At 41.6% G+C, this 27,115-nt stretch overlaps 1 protein-coding gene across 1 annotated transcript in view; it reads right to left on the bottom strand.

Moving 5' to 3' along the window:
• Positions 1-27,115, bottom strand: part of LOC109915773 (semaphorin-4D-like) — a 255,376-nt gene that overhangs the window by 17,894 nt on the left and 210,367 nt on the right. The window contains exons 17-18 of the mRNA XM_048620562.1: positions 8,696-8,899; positions 2,145-2,242 (exon numbers count right to left, since the gene is read on the bottom strand). Of these exons, the coding sequence (XP_048476519.1) occupies positions 2,145-2,242; positions 8,696-8,899 (302 nt within the window). The remainder of the gene's footprint in view (positions 1-2,144; positions 2,243-8,695; positions 8,900-27,115) is intronic.

Genomic DNA, 27,115 nt, shown 5'->3' with positions numbered 1-27,115 from the left:
GGTGGAGTTGTGGATAGTGCGGAAGGATGTTGCAGGTTACAGAGGGACATAGATAAGCTGCAGAGCTGGGCTGAGAGGTGGCAAATGGAGTTTAATGCGGAAAAGTGTGAGGTGATTCACTTTGGAAGGAGTAACAGGAATATAGAGTACTGGGCTAATGGTAAGATTCTTGGTAGTGTGGATGAGCAGAAAGACCTCGGTGTCCATGTGCATAGATCACTGAAAGTTGCCACCCAGGTTGATAGCGTCGTTAAGAAGGCGTACAGTATGTTAGGTTTTATTGGTAGAGGGATTGAGTTTCGGAGCCATGAGGTCATGTTGCAGCTGTACAAAACTCTGGTGCGGCCGCACTTGGAGTATTGCGTACAGTTCTGGTCACCGCATTATAGGAAGGATGTGGAAGCATTGGAAAGGGTGCAGAGGAGATTTACCAGGATGTTGCCTGGTATGGAGGGAAGGTCTTATGAGGAAAGGCTGAGGGTCTTGAGGCTGTTTTCGTTAGAGAGAAGAAGGTTAAGAGGTGACTTGATAGAGACATACAAGATGATCAGAGGATTAGATAGGGTGGACAGTGGGAGCCTTTTTCCTCGAATGGTGATGGCTAGCACGAGGGGACATAGCTTTAAATTGAGGGGTGATAGATATAGGACAGATGTCAGAGGTAGGTTCTTTACTCAGAGAGTAGTAAGGGCGTGGAATGCCCTGCCTGCAAAAATAGTAGACTCGCCCACTTTAAGGGCATTTAAATGGTCATTGGATAAACATATGGATGATAATGGAATAGTTTAGGTTAGATGGGCTTCAGATTGGTTTCACAGGTCGGCGCAACATCGAGGGCCAAAGGGCCTGTACTGCGCTGTAATGTTTTATGTTCTATGTTCTATGTTCTAAAAATGCGCATGCTTTGTGTCTCATGTAAATTAAGTTGTTTCCTGAATTTTCAATTCTGACAACTTACTGGATAAATTTCAATCATTACCTAGAATTAATGCAAGAATAATTCAAACTGTTCTCCCATCTGTTGCCCCAAACTTTAAAGAGGACATACTAGCTAACAGATTAAAATTGAATCCATAAGAAGTGGGTACATGGCAAGACCAAGAACAGACACTTTCGATCCAGCCGACAAAAATGTAGGGAATATACTATGAAACATGACTAGGGATCATAGTACCCAGAGATAACCAATTCAAAGCCATTTCCTTACTACTAGCTCCACACTAAGTAGAACCCAAGTGACTATTCCAGCTATGTTGATTTTTAAATAAGTTATGTTACTTGAGATTTACTTGCCAAACTTGCAGACACTTTGAAAAGGGTGGACCTGGAAAATAAAATCTGGAACAAATTTTTCCAGTTTTATCCTCCCCAATCCCCAATTCAAGAAACAGCGACAGGTTTTACTCAGAGAATCTTGAAATTTATTGTTAACGCAAATAAATGCAAATATATTAAACCAACCAAGTTGTCTGGGGAAGTGTAGTTGGGGACGTGTTCATGCAAGCGTTGTGTCAGTTTATTAGTTACTCAGAAGTCAGGAGAATTTAGAATAATCAAATATATAGTCGACATAGGTGTTTACTCAATTTCATCACAGCACTCCAAATCGTCCCATTTAAATTGCTTTTGGAGCATGCTAGAGGTAGGGGAGATGCCCAGTTGAATCTTCAATTTCTCAGGAAATTCTTTCAAACATTTGCTACAATTCCATTGGTCTCATCTGTGCTGGAATAGCGACTGCCTGGTCTTATTGTACAATGTAGTGATGGGCTGAGGCCCAGCATTTCCCCAGTGAGTCTCTGTCCTCAGCTACATTTCCTGGTAAAACTGCAAAGCCCTGGAGGCTTGCAAACCCGTGCAACTCAAATTGACATCAGACCTTGGGACTCTAATATATATCCTAGAGACTGACTCAGGAAAGGAATAAGCTAGTATTGAACATGAAGGCAAGTAACTGCAAAAAATGCAGGATAAAAAGTTTAGGTTTAGATAAATAAAAGTATTTTAAAATTTAATTTTGATGTTTTAAGGGTTTTGAAAAGGATAGAGTTTTTATGTCATTGTGACTTTAGCAGTTTCCTAGATAACTTAACGATGGGGAGATTTTGAGAATAATTGTCACTTATGCGACTTTACTTTCTTACCCATGACTTCATCCAAGCCTGCATCATTTGTTCATGATCATCTATTGCCTTCCTCCATTTTGCCAGTTCCTTCGACCATGTCTTTTGCGCAAGATTATCTGAAATTAACATATATAATGTTAATTCAACAGTCCTACCACAAATAACTGAACTTAAGTCAAGTATGCAAAGGAAAATAGTGCTGTTATTGGGAAGAATATTTTTAGTGCATTAGAGAAATAACACTCAATTAATTGAAAAGCAAATATATTTCTACATTTTGTAGATTCTTGTATGACAGGTAAATAACATAATCACCTTGCAGATTCTGCCACCACTTAGACCTAACTCTGACTTTGTTATTAAGCCTGCTGAAAAGGTTGGTCCTGTTGTAGTCAGGCGTACTGATCTCTACATTGCAAAGAGTGAGCGCCAACTCTCAGATACCTCCTCCCATCTTCCCTGAACCATGACTCCATCATGCACATCAGGCCATTGTATCAACTATGGTAACTGACTTCATTTCATACGGTGATCTTCCCCTCCCCACTGCCTCCAAGCTGATAGTCCCCCAGCCCCGCACAGCTCACTTCTACCTCCTTCCAAAAATCCACAAACAGGACTGCCCGGTAGACCCATTGTTTCAGCCTGCTCCTGCTCCTGAAGAAATTAATCTGTTCCTACCTAGACTCAGTCTTTTCTCCCCTGGTCCAGTCCCTGCCCACAGACACCCGTGATTCCTCTGATACTTTATGGCAGTTTCAGAAATTCCAGTCTGCAGGTTCCAGCTGCCCTCCTCTTTATCGTGGATGTGCAATCCCTTTACATGTTGGATGGTCTCAGGGCTCTCCACTTCTTCCTGGAGCAAAGGCCTGAACTGTTCCCACCCACCCAACACCTTCATCCACCTGGCCGAGTTCGTCCCCACCCTCAACAACTTCTCTTTTAACTCCTCTCATTTTCTTCAGGTCAGAGAGGTGGCCATGGGTACCCGCATGGGACCAGTTATATCTGTCACTTCATGGGGTACATGGAACATTCCTTGTCCAAGTCCTATTCCGGCCCCCTCTCTGAACTCTTTCTCCGATATAATCGGTGATATCGCTGGTGCTGTTTCCCTCTCTCGTCCGGAATTGGAAAAGTTAATCGATTTCATACTCATTTTTTTCTAAAATTCATTCACAGGATGAGGGAGTTGCAGGCTAGGTAGCATTTATTGCCGATCCCTGATTGCCCAGAGGGCAGTTAAGAGTCAACCACATTGTTGTGGGTCTGGAGTCACATGTAGGCCAGACCAGGTAAGGATGGCAGTTTCCTTTCCTAAAAGACATTAGTGAACCAGATGGGTTTTTCCCCAACAATCGACAATGGATTCACGGTCATCATTAGATGCTTAATTCCAGATATTTATTGAATTCAAATTCCACCATCTGCAATGGTGGGATTTGAACTCGGGTCCCCAGAACATTATCTGAGTAGCTGGATTAACAGTCCAACGATAATACCACTGGGCTGTTGCCTCCCATTTCCACCCTACCTTCACTTTCACCTGGTCTACCTCTGACTCCTCCCTTCCCTTCCTCAACATCTCTGTTTCCATTTCTGGGGATAGACTGGCCACTAAAATCCACTATAAATCCACTGACTCCCACAGCTACCTGGACAATGCATACTAGCACTCTGCTTCCTGTAAAGACTCCATTCCATTCTCTCAGTTCCTCCATGGCATATGTTCAGACGAAGGCAACATTGAAATAGGAGCCTCCAAAATATACACCTTCTTCCTCAAAGAAGGATTCCCCAGCACCGTTTTTGACAGGGCCCACAACCAGGTCTGATCCCTCTCCCATACTTCTGCCCTCACCCCTCTCTTCTCTCCCGCAACAGCAAAAGGGTTCCCTTTGTCCTTACCTACCATCCCACCAACATCCACATACAAAAGATCATCAGCCATCATTTCTACCACCTCCAGCAAGATGCTACCATCAGACACATATCCCCTCCCCTTCCTTGTTGACCTTCGGCAGGGACTGTTACCTCCGAGACACCCTGGTCCACTCTTCCTTCACTCCCTTCACCACAGCCCCACAGCACCTTCCACCGCAACCGCCAAATGTGTAACACCTGCCCATTCACCTCCTCTCTCCCTAGTATCCGAGGGCCCAAATATACCCTCCAGGTGAAGCTGCACTTCCCACAATCTAATCTACTGCATTCACCGCTCACAATATGGTGTCCTCTACACTGGGGAAACGAAGCGTAGGCTGGGTGACTGCAAATGACCCTGAGCTTTCAGTTGCCTGGCACTTTAACACACCACCCAATTCCCTAGCCAACATCTGTTTCAGGCTTGCTGTAGTGTTCCAGTGAAGCTCTGCACAAGCTGAAAGAACAACACCGCATTTTCTGCTTGGGGACCCTGCAGACCTTCGGACTCAATATCGAGTTTAATAATTTTAGGGCCTGAACTCTCCCATGTCCCAGCCCCCTACCTCACATAGCAGGCTTTCTCATCACATAAACTGCCATTACACACTATCTATTGTTCGTCACTAACAATCCCCATTAACAGCTGTGGAGCTGGAAAAGCACAGTAGGTCAGGCAGCATCCGAGGAGCAGGGGAGTCAATGTTTCTGGCCGAAGCCCTTACTGTCCCCATAAACAGCTATTGACCCTTCTAGCACAATTGTTATCAACTCCTTTGTCTGCCCAACCGTTCTTTTCTCCCTTTGGGCTCTATCCCCACCTATCATTTACTCCTTAGCCCCTCCCCCCACTCTATCTTCTGCTAATAAACTAACATTTTCCAAGCTACCGTCAGTTCCGAGGCAGGGTCAGCGGACTTGAAAATGCACTGCCAGATCTTCTGAATTTGTGGAGCAACTCTTCTGATAATAACTAATCAAACTGAAATGTTAATGTTTTTGTGCTTTCTATACTGTGTGTCAATGAGTCAGTTATTTTATTCATTTATGAGATGTAGTCATTATTGGCTAGACCAGCATTTATTGTCCATCCCAAGTTGTACTTGAGAAGGTGGTGGTGAGCTGCTCTCCTGAACTGCTACAGTCCACTGCTGTAGATAGACCTACAATGCTGTTGAGGAGGGAGTTCCAGGATTTTGAATCAGTGACACTGAAGTACATCTTGTAGATGGTACGCACTGAGGCTACTCAGAGGTGGTGGAGGGAATGAATATTTGTGAATGTGATGCCAATCAAGCAGACGGTTTTGGACTTGATGTTATCAAGATTCTTGAGTGTTGTTGAAACTGCACTCATCCAGGCAAATGGGAAGTATTCCATCACATTCATGACTTGTACTTTTTAACTGGGCAATCGGAACATGAGTTATTCGTTACACGATTCCTAGCTTCTGACCTGCATTTGTAACCACAGTATTTATATGGCTAGTCCAGTTCAGGATAGTGATAATGGGGATTCAGTATCGATAATGCCATTAAATGTCAGGGAACAATGGTTGGAAGCTCTTGTTGGAGATGCTCTTTGCCCAGTCTTTGTGTGGTATAAATGTTACTTGCCACCTGTCAGCTCAAACATGGATATTGTCTAGGTCTTTCAGTATTTGAACATGGGCTGCTTCAGTATCTGAGGAGCTATGAATGATGATGAACAATATGCAATCATCAAACGAACATCCATACTTCTGACTTTATGAGGGGAAGGTTATGAATGAAACAGCTGAAGATGGTGTGCACAGGTCAGTACCCTGAGGAATTCCCACAGACATGTTCTGGAGGTGAGATGATTAACGTCCAACTACTTTCCAACATACCAGGTATGACTCCTAACTGTGGTGAACTTTTCCCGATTCCCATTGACTTGCTATTTTGCTCGGACACCTAGCTGTCTTGCTATCAAGACAGTCAGTTTCACTTTTCCTCTGGAATTCAGCTCTTTACTCTGTTTGAGCTAAAGTAACCATGTCAGGAGCTGAAAGGCTCTGGCAGAAGCTATATTGAGATTTAGAAAGTACTTTATTGCTGAGCACACTCAGCTTGATAGTACTATTGATTATACCTTCATTTCTTTACTGATTATCAAGATTAGACTAATTGGACTATAATTGGCCAGTTTGGATTTATTTAGCTTTTTGTGTGCAGAACATACCTGGGCAATTTTCCACATTTTTAGGTAGATGTCAGCATTGTCTTCAATATTAGTGTCAGCATATTATCAAGGCCCAAAGTCTTTGCAGTGTCTAGTGCCTCCAACAGTCTTGATTCACTTCAAATGATATCAACATTTGGCTGAAGACTGGCAATTGAAATGCTGGGGATTTCCAGAAGAGGGCAAGATGAACCATCCTGTCAACTCTTCTGAATGTTAGTTGTTGCAAATGCTTCATAATTTTATCTGATACTTTTTATCTGATGTGCTGGGCTCCTCCATCATTGAGGATGGGGATATTTATCGACCCTCCTCCTCTAGTGAGTTGTTTAAATAGGACTGTTGACTGGACAGTAAGATTTAGAATAATGCTGACAGCATACTTTTGCCTCATATTCCTGCTGAGGTAGACTCGGCTCCTGCCTTGGAAAATGAAAGACTTTTGCATACCAACCCCAAAAAGACCTGCTAAGGAATTGGCTCGAGGTGAAGCAGCAGAAGACTATGAATCCAGGCCTTACTTTTGGGCAGAGAATGAATATCATATTACTGTCAGACCAACTGTGATTCTAGGAACTATATTTGCTTTGATACTTGTTCTTTCCCTCCAGAGTTTGTTATGCTTTGACTTTAGATTGATAATTTCAATTGCTGTCATATAAACACAAAGGGTTGTTCTCTGCAATACCCAACAGTGCCAACAGTGCCTCTGTCCCACTCTTAAGATTAAGTCCATTAAACAAAATGCCTACATGTTTTGGTCAGTTGTAACTCTAGTAACTCAAAATACTGCAGATCAGCCATGGTGAGTAGCCTTGAGGGGCTGAATGGCCTATTTGTGCTCCTTTTTCTTATGGTCTATGATCTTATGCTGGAAAACTGAAATAAAATGCTGGAGAGCCTCAGCAGTTTGGCAGCATCTGTAGAGAGAGATACATAGCTAATGTTTCAATGCTTGATGTGACTTCTTCAGAATTAATGATAATGCTCTAAGTTTTTAACTATTCAGAATGGTATGTCAGTGCAGTTTGAATCCTCTTTCACTTTCGATCTTCCCTCTTTAAGCAGCATCTCTCAAATGTTGGAAATGTTGGTCAGTTTAGGTCCGTTATTCTGTAATGTACATGAAATATTAATGTGGGAAAATAATATTAGTAAGACTCCTGAGGCAATCCATGGTTGAACTATACAGACCAGGAAATTCTCAGTCTCCTCTCTATTCATCGACAGTGTCAACATCAAACACACCAAGTCACTACCACACGTACAGACACCTGGTAATAATATAGCAAATGGTGGCTAGCAACATCTTTTGGCATTATAGCTTATGAGGGGAAGAATGTTGGGGTAATTAACAACATTGTCATTTCCTTCAACTCCATGATAACAGGATTGCACTTAGCCAAAAGGTACAAGCTTTTAGAATACTCCACATTAAAAAAAACTTTCAACCTTCATTGTGTAAAATCAATGTTCACTTCGCAAATTTATCTCAATGTATGTATCACCTATAATTGCACCTATAGGAATATAGTATGTTTATCTCACTTTGCACTATTACCCTTTTGTGCATTATTGAAAAAATATTCAAAAACATTTCAAAATGTTTAATTTCAGTGTCATTGGGAAGCAAATGGAATATTTTTGTACGTATAAATATTTTTTATTACTGGAAAGGGTTCTCCTCACTCGCATTCCGACGTCAATGGTCCAATGGTTCCAACTCAACCAAAAGACAAACAAAACCAGAAATTGCTGGAAAAGCTCAGCAGATCTGGCAGCATCGCTGGAGAGAAACCAGAGTTAACACTTCAGGTCTAGTGACTCTTCCTCAGAACAACCAAAATACAATTGCCTTCCTCTGTAAAGCAGAGACATCATCACCCCACATCTTTGCTAAACTACTTTGACTCCAAGTTTTTAATAGCCTCCATGGTTAGCTGTATATTTCCTTCCATACCATAAAGTCCTCTTGGCTCTGTCCTTTTGTGCAATCCCTCTTTGGTGGTACAACCTTTTGTCCTTTGGCTCAACTCTCTAGAACTGCCTCAACTCTCTAGAACTGCCTCACATCAAACTTCCAACATTTGTACCTTTAAAAATGTTCTCAATGCCAATTGAAGCTTAATTACCCCTTCTAATTCTTTCTTGCATGGCTGGATCTTTATTGTTTATTTATTTTTTACCTTGTTTTAGTTAGATTCTAATAGAGATAAAAATGAAAAGTCATTGTCATTAGACTCGAGAAAAAGAACAAGCTTGTGCTTCGACTAAAAAGCAAATAAGGGATGCTTATCCTGTGCTGCTCACAGAGTCTTTAAAAATGCTGACAGGTTATTATTGACTTGGGAAGCAGTCAAATTGGAAGAATCTAAAAAGCTTTGGGACATTATGTATTTTTAGATGCAATATAACATGCAAGTTGATGTCTCAGTGCTTACCTTTAACGACAATGAGTACGTTTGACTTTGCTTTTCCTTTATTGGATATAACATGACAATGATATTGTGTGTCAGTTGTTACTGTGTCCTTCAGCCAGCTGATAATATGGATTCTCCCATCTCTTAATGGCTGTGTTTGGTGCGTAACCGATTCTGTCACCCTTTGACCATTTTTCTTCCAAATAAAATGCAAATCTTTGGGTCCTGTAGAAAGTAATAGCGTTGAAAATCACCATATTTATTTGTTTGTTTCACCTTCTTAGGCTGTCTTCTGTTAATACCATAATATTTAATCAGGACAGACTGCCATGAGCGCAGCTTGGTGACTTGCTGACAGCTGAGACAACTGAAGTAGATTGATCTGGACAGTTATGAAATAGATTCCCATGTAATATGCCATGCTAACCATCAGTGAAAATCAACTGAGATAAACTCAAGGTGATAATACACCAATGATCTTGTAGTTTGAATGAAATGTCTGGAGATCCATGGATACTCACTGGATTCTTCCTTTAGTGATGACACATCAGACCAGGGAAGAGATTGAATTGCTGTATGTATTGCTGACTAAATTTTCTTCCCCATGAAGTTCTTCCCAAGAACGACGTTGAATCAAATTTTATTGATTGACATTAGAATATTGATCCTGCTTCTTAAAAATCATTTGAATAAGAACAATAGTAAATTTGTTAATTCTTTTCAAATTACCATCAGAAATTTTCAGCTCTCCTCTCTGCCTGTGCTTATATTCCAGTGTGTGATAATTACAGCTGGCATCACTCTCATTATAAGACTTGTAATGTAAGACTTGTCTTGTAATTAACTATAAGACCTATTCCCTTCAATTTTTTTTTGATCAATCTTAACACTTACTATAGCTCAGATTATAACATGAAGGTCTAAGTTGCCGGGATCATATCAAAGTGAATACTGATGTTCAGTACAATTGCACTGGTCCTACCATTTAAAATTCTCTCCTAAACATCCATCTCACTTGCCTTATTTGACACATTCCTTAAAATTCCTCTTTGACCAAGCTTTTGGTAATTTTTTGCATATCTCAAAGGGAAACTAAGCATTTATGTTAAGCTGTCTTGAAGAAGCTGGTTTTGAATTGAGCACTTCTGTGGAGCCATTAGAAGCAGAATTGTTCCTCTGAGTCCACAGGACTACAATTGTTCCTCCGAGTCCACAATCACCAACTTCTTCCATCTCCTCCATCATGAACCTTACAGGTTGTTAATTCTTCAGCATTGGCCCCGAGTCTCCAAGTCTTGAAGCAATTGTGAGCAACCTGGAGATAAGTCTGTTGGGTGTCAAAGTGTTCTTTTAAAATTTTCTTTGCTAATGGACAGGCTAGGGAGACAAGACTGTCTATGAAACAGCCAAGTGTAGTGGAGACAGTGGTCTTTCTGCTTTCCAAGTGGTTTGAGCACAAAAGCAGTGTACTATGAGAATGACCAAGGAATGTGAGGCAGCAGGTCATGAAAACACACTCCTGGCAGTTGAAATAAACAGCCTAAGCTGCACCCATTCCCACTGATAACCAAAAGCTGGGAATTACCTTTGAGTCTTTGCCAATGCAGTAAGCAATCCAATAATCAAAAATATAAGACATACAAGTTGCTTGTGGAGGCACAATCAGTACTGACAGCTACTGGGAAAAATATGTGAGGCCTGAGGCCTAATTTCAAATCTAGGACGTTCCTGTTGGGACTTGCCACTAATTTATGAGTTTGAAATGGTTAAAACTAATATTCATCCTGCACAGTAACTAGGCAGAATAAGATACAAATATGGGGTTATCTGGTGCTCTTCAATGTACATACTGATTAAAATAGCTTCATGTACTATACTGGGTTCCTTTGACTTTCAATTTTTCAGCTATTTCAGTCTTACCCTTTGGCAATTTCTTCACAATGCTCACAACTACTAATAAAATAATTCAGATATGACTATTTCTTTACAGCAATAGAAGAATACATACACAGAAATGAACCACTTAGCTATCAATGTCTGTGCTTGACCTAACATGGACAGATACACAAATACTAAAGTAAGAGAAATGCTAGAAAATTATTTAACATAAATCCCTTTCAACTCGAACGTAAATAGTTGAGCATCAACAGCCATGATCTTATTGAATGGTGGAGCAGGCTTTCAGGGCCAAACGGCCTACTACTTCTCCTAATTTGTATGTCCACATGCCTTAAAGTAAAATAAGCCAACATCATCTAGTTGATTTATGAAGATTATTTATATTAAATTTGTGTAAGCTTTTTAAACTAAAATTAAGTATTATTACGAAACTTGAAAATGAGCATTAACACAAATAACGTGTTAATTTTTATTCTTCAAAATCCTGTTTATGAATTTGGTGTAAATATTTTAGATCCTTGCAGCAAAAGGCCACTGTTTCTTTGAAAAAAAGATTCAGCCTAATTTCGTATTGAGGTTTCCCTCTTAAAATATTTTCTTGGTAAATAGTTAGGATAGGGTGAGGGATGTCAATGATACGATTGAAACAGTTTGGGCTCTCAATATCAACAGGTAAAGCAAAACCAAATTTTAATAAAGTCTCTACTATCGACACCGAGGGGAAGTAATTTTCACCTTTATTGACTAGATAGTAAATGAGTGAAGCCTGCTTGCTATAGAGTCTTTAAAACTTATTGACTGAATACAAAGGAGAAAAAAAAGTCACAAAACTTCATTTGGAGCAATGTTACTTTTTGTTTGCTTCACCACCTAACCTATAGACTTTGAGTAGGATTTTCAGTGTAGTGCTAAATTGTGGATTTCTTCAAAATGTAAATGTAAATGAACAAATATGAGTTAGTGCTTCGTTGCTATTAGAATTTTACATTTCCACTTAAAGAAACAATGTTGAATGCTGCAGTACCTGTGTAACACCTTCATTTATTGGTAAAAAGAACGAAAATTGAAGAATAAGTAAGATATTCAGACATGCTACTGTAATATTATAGGCTGGATTTTACATTCAGATTGCAGTAGGTTTGAAATCTAGCAGGTGGCCAGCACATCCCATCTGATCCTCTCTCCACCCTCGCCTCTACAGCAGCAATAATAACAGTGACAGGGGTGAGTCCAATTAATTGCCTCTGCCAGGATTTAATTAGTGGGAATAGCGGCCTATTTCAAGCAGTCAGCCCAGCAAGTTTACTTTCATCAGCTTTTGGCAGGCAAGGGTGGAATCCTTTCCCAACGGACATGCTGCGTCCATTGGAGGCTCCTCTCAGTTTTATACTGGCACCATACAACTTGTCATTTTCCTGTTGACTTCTCAAATACCAGTCTCCCATCCTCCTTGCTGGGCAGACAGCTGGGCACCCATCAAGACCCCAGAAATGTAATCATATCTTAATTCAATGTTTCTGTCCAGACCAATGGGGCCTCCGATTGGCTGGAGGTGGGACATCCTGAGTCAGAGGCAGAAATCGCTCCTCCATGCCTATTAACAGCAAATGGGTTGTTAAATGGTTCTCTTGCCCCTCCCCCCAGCACCCAAACTGGCAGATTCCACCCTGAACCAATTTTAACCATGGCAGTTGGGAATCCAACACCTCATATAATTTAGCCTATGGAATCACCGTGGCACAGGAGTCTATGTTGAATCCCTGAAGAGCAAATTAGTCAGTCCTATTCCTCCTGCTCTATTATGGTCATCAAGTTTATTTCCTTTAAATGCCATCCAATTTCTTCTGAATGTGTTCTTGTCTGTACTTCCACTGTAGCCATAGCCAGGAGTTTCCAGGCTATTTTCATTTGGTACTTAAAAATGTTCTTCCTCAGTTATATGTAGGAGCACTTGTGAATATAGACAAAAAAGAAAAAAACTTCCTCATATCCCTTTGGTATCTTTTGTCCAAAACTCAATATTCAAATATCTAAATCTTGTATATTTAGATAATTATAAAAAGGTACAAAAGGAGCACAGTGTTGAAGATTCCCATGGATCAATCTGAAAAACAACAATTAACCAAGAGATAACACTGTGTGGACGTGGAGGAACACAGCAGGCCAGGCAGCATCACAGGAGCAGGAAAGCTGATGTTTCGGGTCAGGACCCTTATTCACAAATGGGGGAGGGGTAAAGGAGCTCTGAAATAAATACAGAGAGGAGAGGTGGGGCTGGGGAAGGTAGGTGGGATGGTGATATGTAACTGCAGGTAAGCAGTGGTGGGGATTGGTCAGTGAGGTGGGAGGAGCAGATAGATGGGAGAGAAGACAGACAGGTTTTGTCAGGTCACGGAGGCGGGGATGATAGGGAGGGTTGGACATGGGATGAGGCCGGGGGTGGGGAAATTTTGAAACTGGTAAAGTCCGCATTGAGACCATTGGGTTGTAGGCTCCCAAGGTGAAATATGAGGTGCTGCTCCTCCAGTTTCCAGGTGGCGTCATTGTGACACTGGAGGAGGCCCAGGATGGACATGTCGCCCAGGGAGTGGGAGGGAGAGTTGAAGTGGTTTGCGACTGGAAGGTGTTGTCGTTTGTCATGAACAGAGCGCAGATGCTCTACAAAGTGGTCTCCGAGCCTCCGCATGGTCTCACCATTGTAGAGGAGGTCACATTGGCAGCAGCGGATGCAATAGACCACATTAACGGATGTGCAGGTGAACCTCTGTCTGTTGTGAAAGGTTTTCGGTTTTTGGGATGGAGGTGAGGGGGGAGATGTAGGGGCGGGTGTATCACTTCCTGCGGTTGCAGGTGGCAGAAGTGGCAGAAAATGATACGTTGAATCCAGAGGTTAGTGGGGTGATATGTGAGGCTAAGCAGGATTCTGTCTTTATTTTTGTTGCAGGGAAGGGATGTGATGGCAGAGGTGCGGGAAATGGAAGAGAGATTCCGCCACCTGCAATCTGACCCCACAACCAAGGACATATTTCCCTCCCCACCCAAATCTGCCTTCTGTAGGGACCGCTCTCTCCGTGACTCCCTCGTCTGCTCCACATTCCCCACTAGCCCCACCGCCCTGGCACCTTTCCCTGCAACCGCAAGAAGTGCTACACCTGCCCCTACACATTCCCCTCAACTCCATCCAAGAACCCAAAAAAACCTTCCACATCAGACAGAGGTTCACCTGCACATCTGCTAATGTGGTCTACTGCATCAGCTGCTCCCGATGTGGCCTCCTATACATCAGTGAGATCAAGCGGAGACTCGGAGACCGCTTTGTAGAGCACCTGTGCTCGATTTGCTAGCCAATGGTGGGCTACCAATTGACACTTGTTAAATACCTTGTTAGTGCCACATGAATATTCAGCATCCTATCAGAACAAATACAAACAACCTAGACATTGGAAAGACTCAACAAGGAAACCACAACGTGTACCTGGTGGATTCAGCCTTCAGCGAACTGCTAGTTGTTTTAAAAAAATTGTTCAAATTGGTGGGCATGTGGGTATCACTGGCTAGGCCAGCACTTATTGCCTATCCCTAATTGCCCAAAGGGCATTTGAGAGTCAGCCACATTGCTGTGGGCCTGGAGTCTATGTAGGCCAGACCAGGTAAGGACAGCAGATTTCCTTCCCTAAAGTGCATTAATGAAGCAGTTGGGTTTTTACGACAATCAACAACGGCCAGATTTTTATTGAAATCAAATTTAACCATTAGAATTCAGACCTGGGTCCACAAAACATTAGCCTTGGTTTCTGGATTACTAGTCCAGTGATATTTCTGTTAAGCCACTGCCTGTATGTGTATCTACTGTATGTGCCAGCAGCTTAAGCATATGCAGCAAGCAAACAGCCATGTCTCTAAGTTTTAGGGGAGTAGGTCTCACTGAATTTTATGGAGGCACTCAAAGTCAGGGGTCCTAGTAAGGCCAGCCTCCCATACTAGTCCAGTTGATCGGTCAAGTTTAGTTTATTGTCCCCAAAGCAACAAATACAGGGAGGGACAGTTAACCCAGTTACAGAAATGTATATCCACCAGATTGGGCACATTTTCCCAAGGGCTATCCTGTCGTATTGGTTGACAGGATGGTCAGCCTGTCCACTGAAACTAACAACAAAGGTGGGGAGTAGTAACTGCAGCTAATGCCACCAGACTGAGCCTTGGCAGGTTAGTCTTTAGAAGTGGAGCCTACAGTTTCTGGGCAAGTGCGCAGTACAGTTGTGAAGGGAGGGCAGCAGGATTTACAATCGGAGAAATACAGTAAAGCATGGCTGGGAAAGGGATAATATTGGAGGGAGAACAAAGAACCAAGAATAATACAGCACAGGAACAGGCCTTTTGGCCCTCCAAACCTGCACCGACACATTTTGTCCTTCCATACTCAAACTGTCTTCACTTACAGGATCCGTATCCCTCTATTACCTACCTATTCATGTATTCGTCCAGGTGCTTCTTGAATGCTGCTATTGTGCCTGCTTCCACCTCCTCTAGCAGCATTTTCTAGGCCTTGCACAACTCTTTTAAACTCTTCCCCCACCACTCCCTACACCCTGCAGCTTGAATCTGTGTCCCCTAGTAACTGACCCCCTCCACCCTGGAAAAAAACCTTATACTTTCCACTCTGTCCATGCCATTCACAATCTTATATACTTCTATCAGGTCGCCCCCTCAACCTCCTGCGTTCCAGTAAGACAAATCCAGTCTATCCAACCTTTCTTCATAGTTAAATCTCTCATACCAAGCAACATCCTGGTAAACCTTTTCTGTGCCCTCTCCAAATCATCCACATGCTTCCGGCAGTGTGGTAACCAGAACTGTTTTTACTATTCCAAATGTGGTCTAACTAAAGTTCAATGAAGCTGCAGCATAACCTGCCTACACTTATACTCAATGCCCCTTCCAATGAATGCAAGCATGCCATAGCCCTTTTTTGCTACCTCATCTACCTGCACAGCCACCTTCAGTGATCTGTGGACTTGCACACCCAGATGCATTTGCATATCAATACACCTAAGGGTCCTGCCATTCACAATATAATTTCCACTTTTACTTGGGCTTCCAAAATGCATCATCTCACATTTGGCTGAATTAAACTCCATCTACCATTTTTCTGCCCCTGCCTCCAACTGATCTATATCCTGCTGCATACACTGACAATCCTCCTCACTATCTGCAACTCCACCAATCTTTGTATCGTCCACAAACTTACTAATTAGACCAGCCACATTTCCTCCAAATCATTTATGCAGACCACAAACAGCAGAGATCCCAGCACTGATCCCTGTGGAACACCACGAGTCATAATCCTCCATTCAGAAAAGCAATCTTACACCGCTACCCTATGTCTCCTATGACTAAGCCAGTTCTGTATCCATCTTGCCAGCTCACCCAGATAGTGTGCGACCTCACCTTTTGTATCAGTCTACCATGAGGGACCTTATCAAAGGCTTTACTGAAGTCCATGGAGACAATATCAACCGCTTTTCCCTCATCAATCATCTTTGTCACCTCCTCAAAAAAACTCGAACAAGTTAGTGTGGCACGACTTCTCCCACACAAAACTATGCTGTCTATTGTTAATAAGTCCATTTGCTTCTAAATGTGTATAGATCTTGTCCCCGAGAATCTTTTCCAATAATTTCCCTACCCCCAACGTGAGGGTCACAAGGCACGTAATTTCCTAGATTATCTCTACCCTCTTTCTTAAACAATGGGACAACATTAGCTATTCCCCAGTCTTCTGGGACTTCATCTGTGGCCAAAGAGGATACAAAGGGTCACTTGATGCTCTGGCAGTTTTTTTTCTTCTGCCTCCCTCAATATTCTGGGATAGATCCCATTAGGACCTGGGGAATAATTTACTTTAAGAGGTAATCTAACCACAAGAGGGGAAGAGGGTGTCTTCATGGTGAATGATATGACATCATGGTCACATCAAATGCCAGGTGCTGGTGTGGGAATGGTTAGCAGATGTAGGCTGATGTAGACAGTCTGAACAGGAACTTGGGAAAATGTGAAGCCAAGACGCCGACCACAGAGGCTTACCTGAAAGGCAATATATACGTTTGGGAGGTCACTGGCACGTTCGGGCTGAATTGGAAGCCACTGACAGAAAAATGTTCACTGTCACCTTTCATTGTGCTGCAAACTGAAAGGGTGTAATAAGGAAGAGATAGATGCAAACGTACTTGGATTGGACAGGGCAAGACACTCAAGCTGAGAGGGAGAGGGCTGCAGCACACACCATTCAAAGGTCTTTCAAAGGGAAAGAACATTGGTCACAGGACCATGCAATGTTCAGCGCATAGGTTCAGGAGCGGTTAGTGCCTGGCCATCCTGAGTAATGACCTTTATATTCATACAATACATGAAGTATATTGAATGTCCCTCATATAGCAATAACTACATCTTTGCTCACATCAGGAGTCAAACGTTAGGAATGTTGAATGATGAGGGGAAATGGTGTCACCATTACTCAATGTCATGTGTATACTCTGTTCCTCTGCTTTCAAATGGCGCACTTGGCTTTGGTGCAGATCCCCAACAATGGAGATGTTCAGGGTCTGTGACCATGAAGTGCTACCAGACGGTGTGTGGCATTTACACAGAGAGACTGGCAAACATGAAAGTTGATATCAGGAATATTTTTGCAGAAATTGATAGTGATGTACAAGTGCATTTCACCACCAAAGTGCCCTCAATAGATTTTCTTCTTCTGCTCCTTCCCACTACATCTTGGCTTAGCCTCTGGTTCCATAGCTGAGGTCAAACCCGTTGGGGCTGGAGGTTTGGTGGGGTGGCCCCAGGGGAGCTTGTGTCTAGATAAGCCAAATATGAGAGGAAAGTTGACACCTTGGCTTGAACTTGAGGTCAAAAGGGGCTGTTGGGATGCTTGAAGTTCTTGAGTGCTGACAGCATAGAGTCCTCTCCTGTCTGGGGCTGAGTAGGTTCCTGGTCTCCAGCAGTCCTCAAAGTGCCAGCACCCTGGGACGTTTCTTTCTTGGTCAGCTGCAGAACTATTGTTTTGTGTACCCACAGTGTAGATTTCTATGGTTCCCCTGAAGTTTCATTATCTGGGCTAGTGGCTGGGTGCAGGAGGCAGCCTTGTAGATGCTTCCTGAGGCCTCTGTACTCTAGTCTTTAGGGGACAGGGATGGTGCTTCTGGTGGAGCTGGGCATTTCCCTGCAGAGGTCAAGGACAGGCCAGCAGAACCTGCAGGAAAAACAGAGAAAAGGTGTCTTGACCAATGATCAGAAGTCATGAGCAATAAATGAGTGACAGTGGCATTAATGTGAGATTGCAGTCAAATGAGTGGTACTCACTCGTTTGGCAGTATGTAGATGTTTTTGCATCCTGCAGGCGGTTTCTGGTCTTCGGTGAGGGCCAAGATTCTCTCCTCATAGTTGGTGAGGACACAGATGTTGGGCAACCTTGACCTATTCAGACTCCTCTGCCCTGAGATGTGCTGTCTTATTCTGCAATTGGCAAAATGAGGCCAATGAAAGAGATTACAGTGGTGCCACAGCCTTTAGTACCGGTACATGTTGGGGAAAGTTTGTGAGGTGTATCAAAGACCTGAGGAGGCAGCACAGAGAATATGCAGGGTTAGTGGTGTATGTTGTTGCTTGGGGGAGGAGGGAGATGCTAAGCAAATGAGGGGTGGATTTGCAGACAACAGTGAGAGTGGTAAAGTGGTGGGAGATGAATACAGGATCAGAGAGCGAGTGTGAGGCCTGACAAACAGAAGAGATCCTTGACTTTTCTGCATCACTGCACATTCTCTACACCCTAGAGGTGGCACTGACCCAGCTGGTAACTTTGGACCAGGTTGGCAGGGTCTCGTGGTGTGGTATCTTTTACTGGTCCTCTGGGTATAGGACACCTCCACTCTGGCCCACCTGTTGCAACTGGACCTACCAGGTCCCTGTCGGAGAAATGCAATGCCATCTTCTCCTTCCCCACTGAGCAGGGCAGTTTTGGGATGCCGGTGTTTGTCCAGGTGTACAATGGGCTTTCAAAAGGTCGTGAAGGTGCAAGGGATACCAGAGATTTCAGTAGACTTCCACTGAACATCAAGTTATTCCAGGAATAGCATATGGCAAGATGGAGCAGAAATTGGATGTGAGAAACACCATAGGAGCATGGTGGGTAATTAATGTGGTGAATTTGGTAAGATATTGAGAGAAAACCCACTAGGTTTCGAAGCAAAAAAAAACACTCAACTGGACTTACCCAAAATATTCATCAAGATTCAGCTCATCATTTACACTCTAAGCCAATTTTTTCAGATGATTTTGTAGCCATGCCATCATTAGTCCATCACACACATTCACAAAATTGGAGTGTTGTGTTTAAACACGATATCAAATATGTCAACCAAATCATATCAAAGAAAGGGTCAAAGCTCCTCTTTCCACATTGCAAGGCTCTATGACTCAAAGTGCCTGTTGAATTATGAAATTGATAATTTGCTACATAAAGCATTAATATTTGCAGATGTTGGTGGGGACACAATTTGTCTAAAATAGAGATGTAATATTATTATTTTGGAAGAGATGCAATACTGTAGCTACTGAGATCGGTGGTTCAGTGGTTAGCACTGCTGCCTCACAGTGCCAGGGACCCGGGTTCAATTCCACCCTCAGGCAACCGTCTGTGTGAAGGTTGCACATTCTCCCAGTGTCTGCGTGGGTTTCCTCCAGGTGCTCCAGTTTCCTCCAACAGTCCAAAGATGTGCAGGGTAAGTGGATTGGCCAAGCTAAATTGCCCCACAGTGTTTAGGGATGTGTCGATTAGGCAGATGGGTCTGGGTGGGATGCTGAGTGTCGGTGTGGATTTGTTGGGCTGAAGGGCCTGTTTCCACACTGTAGGGATTCTATGATTTCAAGCATTCTACACTTACCAATTTTTCTTTTAGAACATACCCTTGTTAGTATTAACCAGAAACTGAACTGGTGGACCTGCCATATAAATACAGTAGCTACAAGAGCAGGTAAGTGACTAGGAATCCTGCAGTAAGGTGACTCATTTCTGGTGATCCCAAACCCTGTCCATCATCTAGAAGACAAGTCAGGAGTGTGATGGAATACTCTCAGCTTGCCAGGATGGGTGCAACTTCAACATAACTAAAGAAATTCAACAGCATCCAGGACAACACAACCTATTCAATCGGCATGCCCTCCATTACCTTCACCACTCACTGCCTTCACCACCAACAGTGACAGCAATGTACATCATTTAAAAGATGCATTGCAACAACTGCCCAAATCTTCTTTAGATATGGGTGTTTTGCCTTCAGCAGGACATTTTACAGATGTTAATTACAGTTGGTTATTACATAGCAACATTAACCTCACAAGCATTTCAGTGAACTAATGTTAAGCTGTTTAATTACAACACAGAGCAGCAAGCCTACATTTTAAGTGATCCCTGGGGATGGAGTTTGAGAACTTTATAATCTCTGGTCATACGATATGATTCAGTGATTATATTATGAACGTGTCTCAAAAGGTAAACTAACATACTGACCATGATATATAACAACTTTGATAGCACCATCCAAACCGGCAATCCCTACCACCAGAAGGAGAAGGACAGCAGATGTGTTGGGACCACTACCTATAAATCCCTCTTCAAGGCATATACCATCCTAACTTGGAACTATATCATTATTCCCTATTTGGTACTGGAACTCCCTTACTAGAACACTGTCGTGTACCTACATTCCAAGAGTTTGCAGCAATTCAAGGAGGGTCACTACTACCTGGCTCAAGGGCAACTAGGGATGGACCATAAATGTTGGCCCAGCCCACAATACCCACATCCCATAAATGAATAAATTGTTGAAAATACGTTTTTTTTAAAAAAATCTATGATTGAAATATAAATGAGGCCAGAGGACCAATTTCAATTCCAGGGCCCTCCGGTTGAAAAAAACCTGTCTGGTTTGAAATGACCAAAAGCAAATATTCATCCTGCACATTAACTAAGCATCTTAAGATACAAATATGAGGTTAGTTGTTATTCTTCAGTGTACATACTGATTAAAATATCTTGTTATTATACTGAATTTCTTGGACATTCAGTTTTCAGCTGCTGATTTATAAATATGACAATTTCTTGACAATGTTCACAAGGAGTGACGATTATGTGATACTAATACTAGGTTTTAAAATTGTTGGTTGGGAGCATTGTGGAAAGTTCAGGTAATAACTTTCACACTTTTAAGGTCAAGGAAAAGAATACGGGTCTGCAGTGCCGTGAATCAGGATTTTAAACACAGAAGAGCTAGGAGGAGACAAGTTTTAAGATGAAGTTCTGGACTTTGAAAGGAAAGCATATAGGAACACCGACATTAACAAACTTGATAAAACAGTCATTAACCATTGTTCAGAAGGACCATTGACATCTCTCTCCATTGGAAAAATGATCAATTTTGTACATAGCTTGAATGGAGACAATGCAGAGACAGGCTTCCATGAACTAGCACAACCCATAAGAGAATTGAACTCATGCTGTTGGCATCATATTCTAGCTATCTAGGCAACTGAAAGACAAGTTTCTGGAGAGGTTGGAGGCTGAAGAGATGGCTATGCCTTTCATCTATCGTGCTTTTCCTGTAAAAATTTAGGAGCATGAGACAGAAGCCAGAAAGTCTCACTGGAAACCAATTTCAGCCTCTAAAAAGAGTGATGGGCTGGTGAGAAACCTAAAGCTTCTTGGCAAGAATAGCCTGATAAATATGAAGTTAAGGTTAAAAAAAAATATATTAAGAGCAAAATGTTCATGAAGAATTAAGTGGTTATTAGTCATACGCAATTATTAGTTAGCACTGCAAGAGGCTTAAAGCAATGTGTCTTCAAAGAATGGAAAGGAACAAAATTTTTCTTGCATATTAAAGAAATTTAGAACAAAGTCAGAATATTACACAAGCCATAAAAAGTATTTTTCACAGTGGGGAGATATTGCATCATGCAGCCCTTTATTCAGTACTCCAATTTCTAAACGTGCCCTTTTAAAAAGTAGTGCAATGCTAAGTAGTCATATGACTTTCCATTCAAGTCCATTGATGCGTGGCAGTTATGTATGCGAATGTTCACAGGCAAATAGTGCTTTCGTGTATTTCCCCTTCGGTTTAAAAAGTTATAAACATATGAGTTAAAGCACCATCTGGTTGAGTACAGAGTTAGACTAGTAAAACCCAAGTTCAATGTGCTGAATTAATCAGTCAGTCAGTTTCAATAGTTATCTTGTATTACAATTCTCCGGTGTCTCAGAGCTAGGAAGAAAGCATGAATCAACAACTAGGATTCCAGCAGTTAGCCGAAAATGTATGTGTTAGTTCATTCACTTAGTGTAAAGTTGAATACAATCAGAAAGACATGGACAGAACTGCAAGACATTCGACTGTAATTTCCAGTTTGAGTATTACAAGCCAGCAACTTTGCCAAATTTCTTTTCCACCTTCCTCACTCCCATGCACCACAGCTCACTCCAGCCAGCAGGTATTGTTAGGATATTAAAGGGTTGCTGAAACCCTATATATGTAACCTTCTAAGTCTAATTATTTGTGATACATTTTGGGCAACTCAGGCATGCTACGAATGTAATTATCTGACCACTAGTTTAAATTGTCCGAAAGACATGCTCATTGCACATCTAAAATTGCCATCATATACTTAAAGGATAAGGCTCCCTACATGAAACTCAAAGTTCCTAAACTACTCCTTATGTCCCGGCCTTCAGAGCAGCAGAAAGAAAATTAGAAAAAAAGTTCTAGTGCTTATCTTTCTGGTGATTTATTATCTTTCACCCATGTCTGACTGACTTCATCCTATAAGAACATAAAAACATAAGAACTAGGAGCAGGAGTAGGCCATCTGGCCCGTCGAGCCTGCTCTGCCATTTAATAAGATCATGGCTGATCTTTTTGAGACTCAGCTTCACTACCCACCCACTCACCATAACCCTTAATTCCTTCACTGCTCAAAAATTTATCTAGCCTTGCCTTAAAAACATTCAGCGAGGTAGCTTCAACCGCTTCACCAGGCAGGGAATTCCACAGATTCACAACCCTTTGGGTGAAGAAGTTCCTCCTGACCTCAGTCCTACATCTGCTTCCCTTTATTTTCAGGCAATGCCCCCTAGTCCTAGTTTCACCTGCTAGTGGAAACAACCTCCCTGCCTCCACCTTATCTATTCCCTTCATAATCTTATATGCTTCTATAAGATCTCCCCTCATTCTTCTGAATTCCAATGAGTATAATCCCAGTCTACTCAGTCTCTCCTCATAATCCAATCCTCTCAACTCTGGAATCAACTGAGTGAATCTCCTCTGCACCTCCTCCAGTGCTAGTATATCCCTTCTCAAGGAGACCAAAACTGCACACAGTACTCCAGGTGTGGCCTCACCAGGACCCTATACAGTTGCAGCTTAGCCTCCCTGTTTTTAAACTCCATCCCTCTAGCAATGGCAGACAAAATTCCATTTGCCTTTTTAATTACCTGCTGCACCTGCAATCCTACTTTTAGCGATTCATGCACAAGGACACCCAAGTCCCTCTGCACAGCAGCGTGCTGCAATATTTTACCATGTAAAACATAGTCCATTTTGCTGTTATTCCTACCAAAATGGATGACCTCACAATTATCAACATTGTACTCCATCTGCCAGTAATATCCCTAATGTCTTAATTACAGCCAAGGTCCTCACTCTTAGGAATCTGTACGAAAACAAACTACACATCAAGGCAGCAAGTAAAAGAAAGAATCACCATACAACAACAATTTATATAGTTTGCGGAATATTTCCGAAACAAAATAGGAACAGAGTTGCATGAACAGAAAGAATGTCTCGCATTTACTATGATTGTAAAAGGTTTATTTTCTGGTTCAATATGATTGAACATTATTGTAACACCCTTAAAAGACATAAATGGAAACAATTTCATAGTCAAATTATAGTTTTGTCCAATAATATTAATTTGATTTGTGGCCTCAGGTTCCGAAACAAATTGGTTATATTATCAGTACTGATGTACATTAGCCCCCAGTCAAGAGAAAGGACTTTAAAATTCTTATCCAAATTTGCAAATCCCTCTAATGCTTCATTCCTTCCTAAAATCTGGGACAGCTTCATAACCCACTGAAATAACTGCATTTTTCTAAATCTGTCCATTTGTGCCTTCCTAACCAACATCTTAATTACTCCACTGTTGGTGACCGTGCCTTCATCTATCTAGGACCCAAACTCTGAAATTCTCTCCCTATATCTCTTTGCTCTTCTACCTTGCTTTCATCCCAACATAACATCTCACATAGACATTTTCACTTTGTTTCATAATACTCCTGTGAAGTGTCTTGCAATGATTCATTACATCAAAAGTGCTGTACGAATTTTGTTGTATATTGGTTATCAACTTGCGTAAGTTGCCATACTCAGAAATACTGAGCTCAATTTGAACCCAACTATCTTAGTTAATAAAAATAGAAATTGCTAGAGAAACTTAGCAGGTCTGGCAGCATCTGTGCAGAGAAGGTAGAGTTAACGTTTCAAGTCCAGCAACCCTTTTTCAAAACTTCTGGTTCTGACTAGTTTTGAAGATGTGTCATTGGACTTGAAACTCTGCTTTCTCCCTACAGATGCTGCTAGACCTGCACAACTTTCTCCAGTAATTTCTATTTTGTTTCAGATCTGCAGCATCCGCAGTTCTTGGTTTTAGTCTTGATTGACACTTCAGGGCCTAATCCAGTCCCCATTTAATTTTTGTACTGTTTCTTTCTGAAGTGTTTTTGTAAGCTACAAAAATTCTTACTGGGTGATTCTTATTGTTTGTGAGAAGGTACCCAACACTAAATAACACTGACATAATTCACACTTTAGAGATGTGCCTGTGTTTTATGAATGTCAACACTGAATTACAACTTTTGATGAACTAGTTATTTTAGTTAATACATTGTGAAGGTGCCATTTTTATCAGATGACTGTTGAATGAGATATTCAAGTACAATATCACCAAGACACTCATTTATGACCAACAGAGTAGTCTTTTTGTGTGCTTATCCAATTATATATAGAGTAAAGTTCAGATCAAACATGATGAACGCTAAGACACGAGGAAGCACTGACAATTGGTGGAACTTTGGTGTGCCTGTACACCAGTCCCTTAAGGTCATCAGCACAGCTGGATAAAGTGGTTAAGATATATATTTGACCTTTATTAGGCGAGACATAGAGTTTAAGAGCAAGGAGGTTATGCTGGAAGTGTATAAAATGTTACTTAGGCCACTAGAGTACTGTGTATTATTCTGGAATCCACATTATAGGTGTGATCCGATAGCACTGGAGAGGATGCAGAGGAGATTTACAATGATGTTGCCTGAGCTGTAGAGTTTCAGTTACGAGATTGGACAGACTGGGGTTGTTTTCCTTACAGAGGAAATTGAATGAGGACACAATTGAGACATATACAATTACGAGGGGCATATGAAGGTAGACAAGAAACTTTTCCCCTTGATGGTGGTATCAATGATCAGGTGGCATAAGTGGCAGGAGGTTTAGAGAAGATGAGAGGAAAAGCTTTTTCATTCATATGGTGGTGGGAATCTGGAACTCACTGTCTTTAAATGATGGCAGAGGCATAAACCTTCATAACAATGAGGTAGTATTTAGATGCACACTTGCGATGCCAAGGCATACAAGGCTATGAGCCAATTGCTGGAAAATGAGATTAGATTAGTAGTTGGTTGTTTTTGACCAGCTAGACATGTTAGACAAAAGAGCCTTTTTCTGTTCTGTAGATCTCTATGACTCTATGGCCCATGAACGCACTTCTGAAGGAAGTTAAGAGTCAACTATGTTATTGTGGGTCTTGAATTACATGTAGACCAGGTCAAATAGGAACAACAGATTTTCTTCTCTGAAGGACATTAGTGAACCAGATGAGTTTTTGAAAACAATCTGCTATATTCAAAGTCACCATCACTAAACTAGTTTATTATGCCAGATGTAATTTTTAATTAACTGAATTTAAATTCCCCAACCGCTGGGATTTTGAGCTCATGTATCGAAATTAGTCAGGCCAGTAACATAATCACAATGCTACCGTAAAGGATAGCTTAAATATACATAATGTTCTTTTAAAGTTTTGCTCATTGAATGTGGGCATTGATGGATCATTGATTTCTGATTGCGCTTAAGATGGTAGTGATGAATTGTCTTGTCAAAATACTTCTATTCATGTGGTGCAGGTACACAGACAATTCCTCAAAATTTGACCCTATATGGAATCCCTACAGTGTGGAAACAGGTTATTTGGCCCATCAAATCCACACTGACCCACTGAACAGCATCCTACCCAGACCCACCCTATCCCTGTGACCCTGCATTTCCCATGACTAATCCACTTATCTTGCACATCTTTGGATTGTGGAAGGAAACTGGAGCACATGGGGGAAACCCATGCAGAGAAATGTGCAAACTCCACACAGACAGTTGCCTGAGGCTGGATTTGAACCCAGCTCCCTGGCACTGTCAGGCAGCAATGCTAACCACTGAGCCACTGTGCCGCCCCAACAAATTAAGGAATTGTGATATATTTCTAAGTTGGGATGGTGTGTAACAGATATGAGAACTGGTAGTTGTGTTTGCTTGCAACTGCTGACCTTCTGGGCCATAAACCACAGGTTGAGAAAGTGTATGTGAAGGAGCCTTGGGTGAACTATGTTAGAAACAACATTCTGGAATACTGGTAGCAAAAATATTGATATTATCAAAACATGGTGAATAAGATAAGAATGTAGCCAAAAAAGGCTAAATATCAATAGCAAACCTACATGGTTACATTTAGTGGAAATTAAAGAAAGTTACAGTGACCGACCCTTACCGCATTTCAGAGAGCATTAAGTTGTGGCACAGTTTCATTCACTAGTCTTGGCCAAATTAGTTCTCAATCTAAGCAATATTACAGTGCCTTTTGACCTCATTAGCCGTGGACTAAGAAATGATGTGCGTATACTTACAGTGCGAGTATGGTTGATATCAGATAGAACAGTTGTTATACACTAGAAGATAACAATATTTAAAACAAGTCCAAGACCACACTTACAGTGAGACTTTATTTAAGTTAACCACATGCCATAAAACTCACACCCCACTAATTACCAGGTCCCTATATTTATGCAACCAATTTGTACCCAATTAACATTTAACTAAAACAAAGTGCTGGAGAAACTCAGCAGGTCTGGCAGCATCTGTAGAGAGAAACCAGTTAATGTTCTAATGAAGGGTCATTGGATTCAAAACATTACCTTTGTTTCTCCATCCACAGATACTGCCAGACTTGTTGGGTTTCTTCAACGCTTTGTTTTTGTTTCAGAATTTCAGCATCCGTAGTTCTTTGTTTTATTATATTCCTTAACTAATATGTCTGTCACCTGTTCTCTCATTCCATTGGGTTTTAGGTATTCCTTCAGACCATATTAGATGACAGATTCCCTGTTTC

Source organism: Rhincodon typus, chromosome 3, assembly GCF_021869965.1.
Source record: "Rhincodon typus isolate 14 chromosome 3, sRhiTyp1.1, whole genome shotgun sequence".
Classification (NCBI taxonomy): Eukaryota; Metazoa; Chordata; class Chondrichthyes; order Orectolobiformes; family Rhincodontidae; genus Rhincodon; species Rhincodon typus.
The sequence above is the reverse complement of the archived record's forward strand: the minus strand, read 5'-3'. Positions and strand labels throughout refer to the sequence as shown.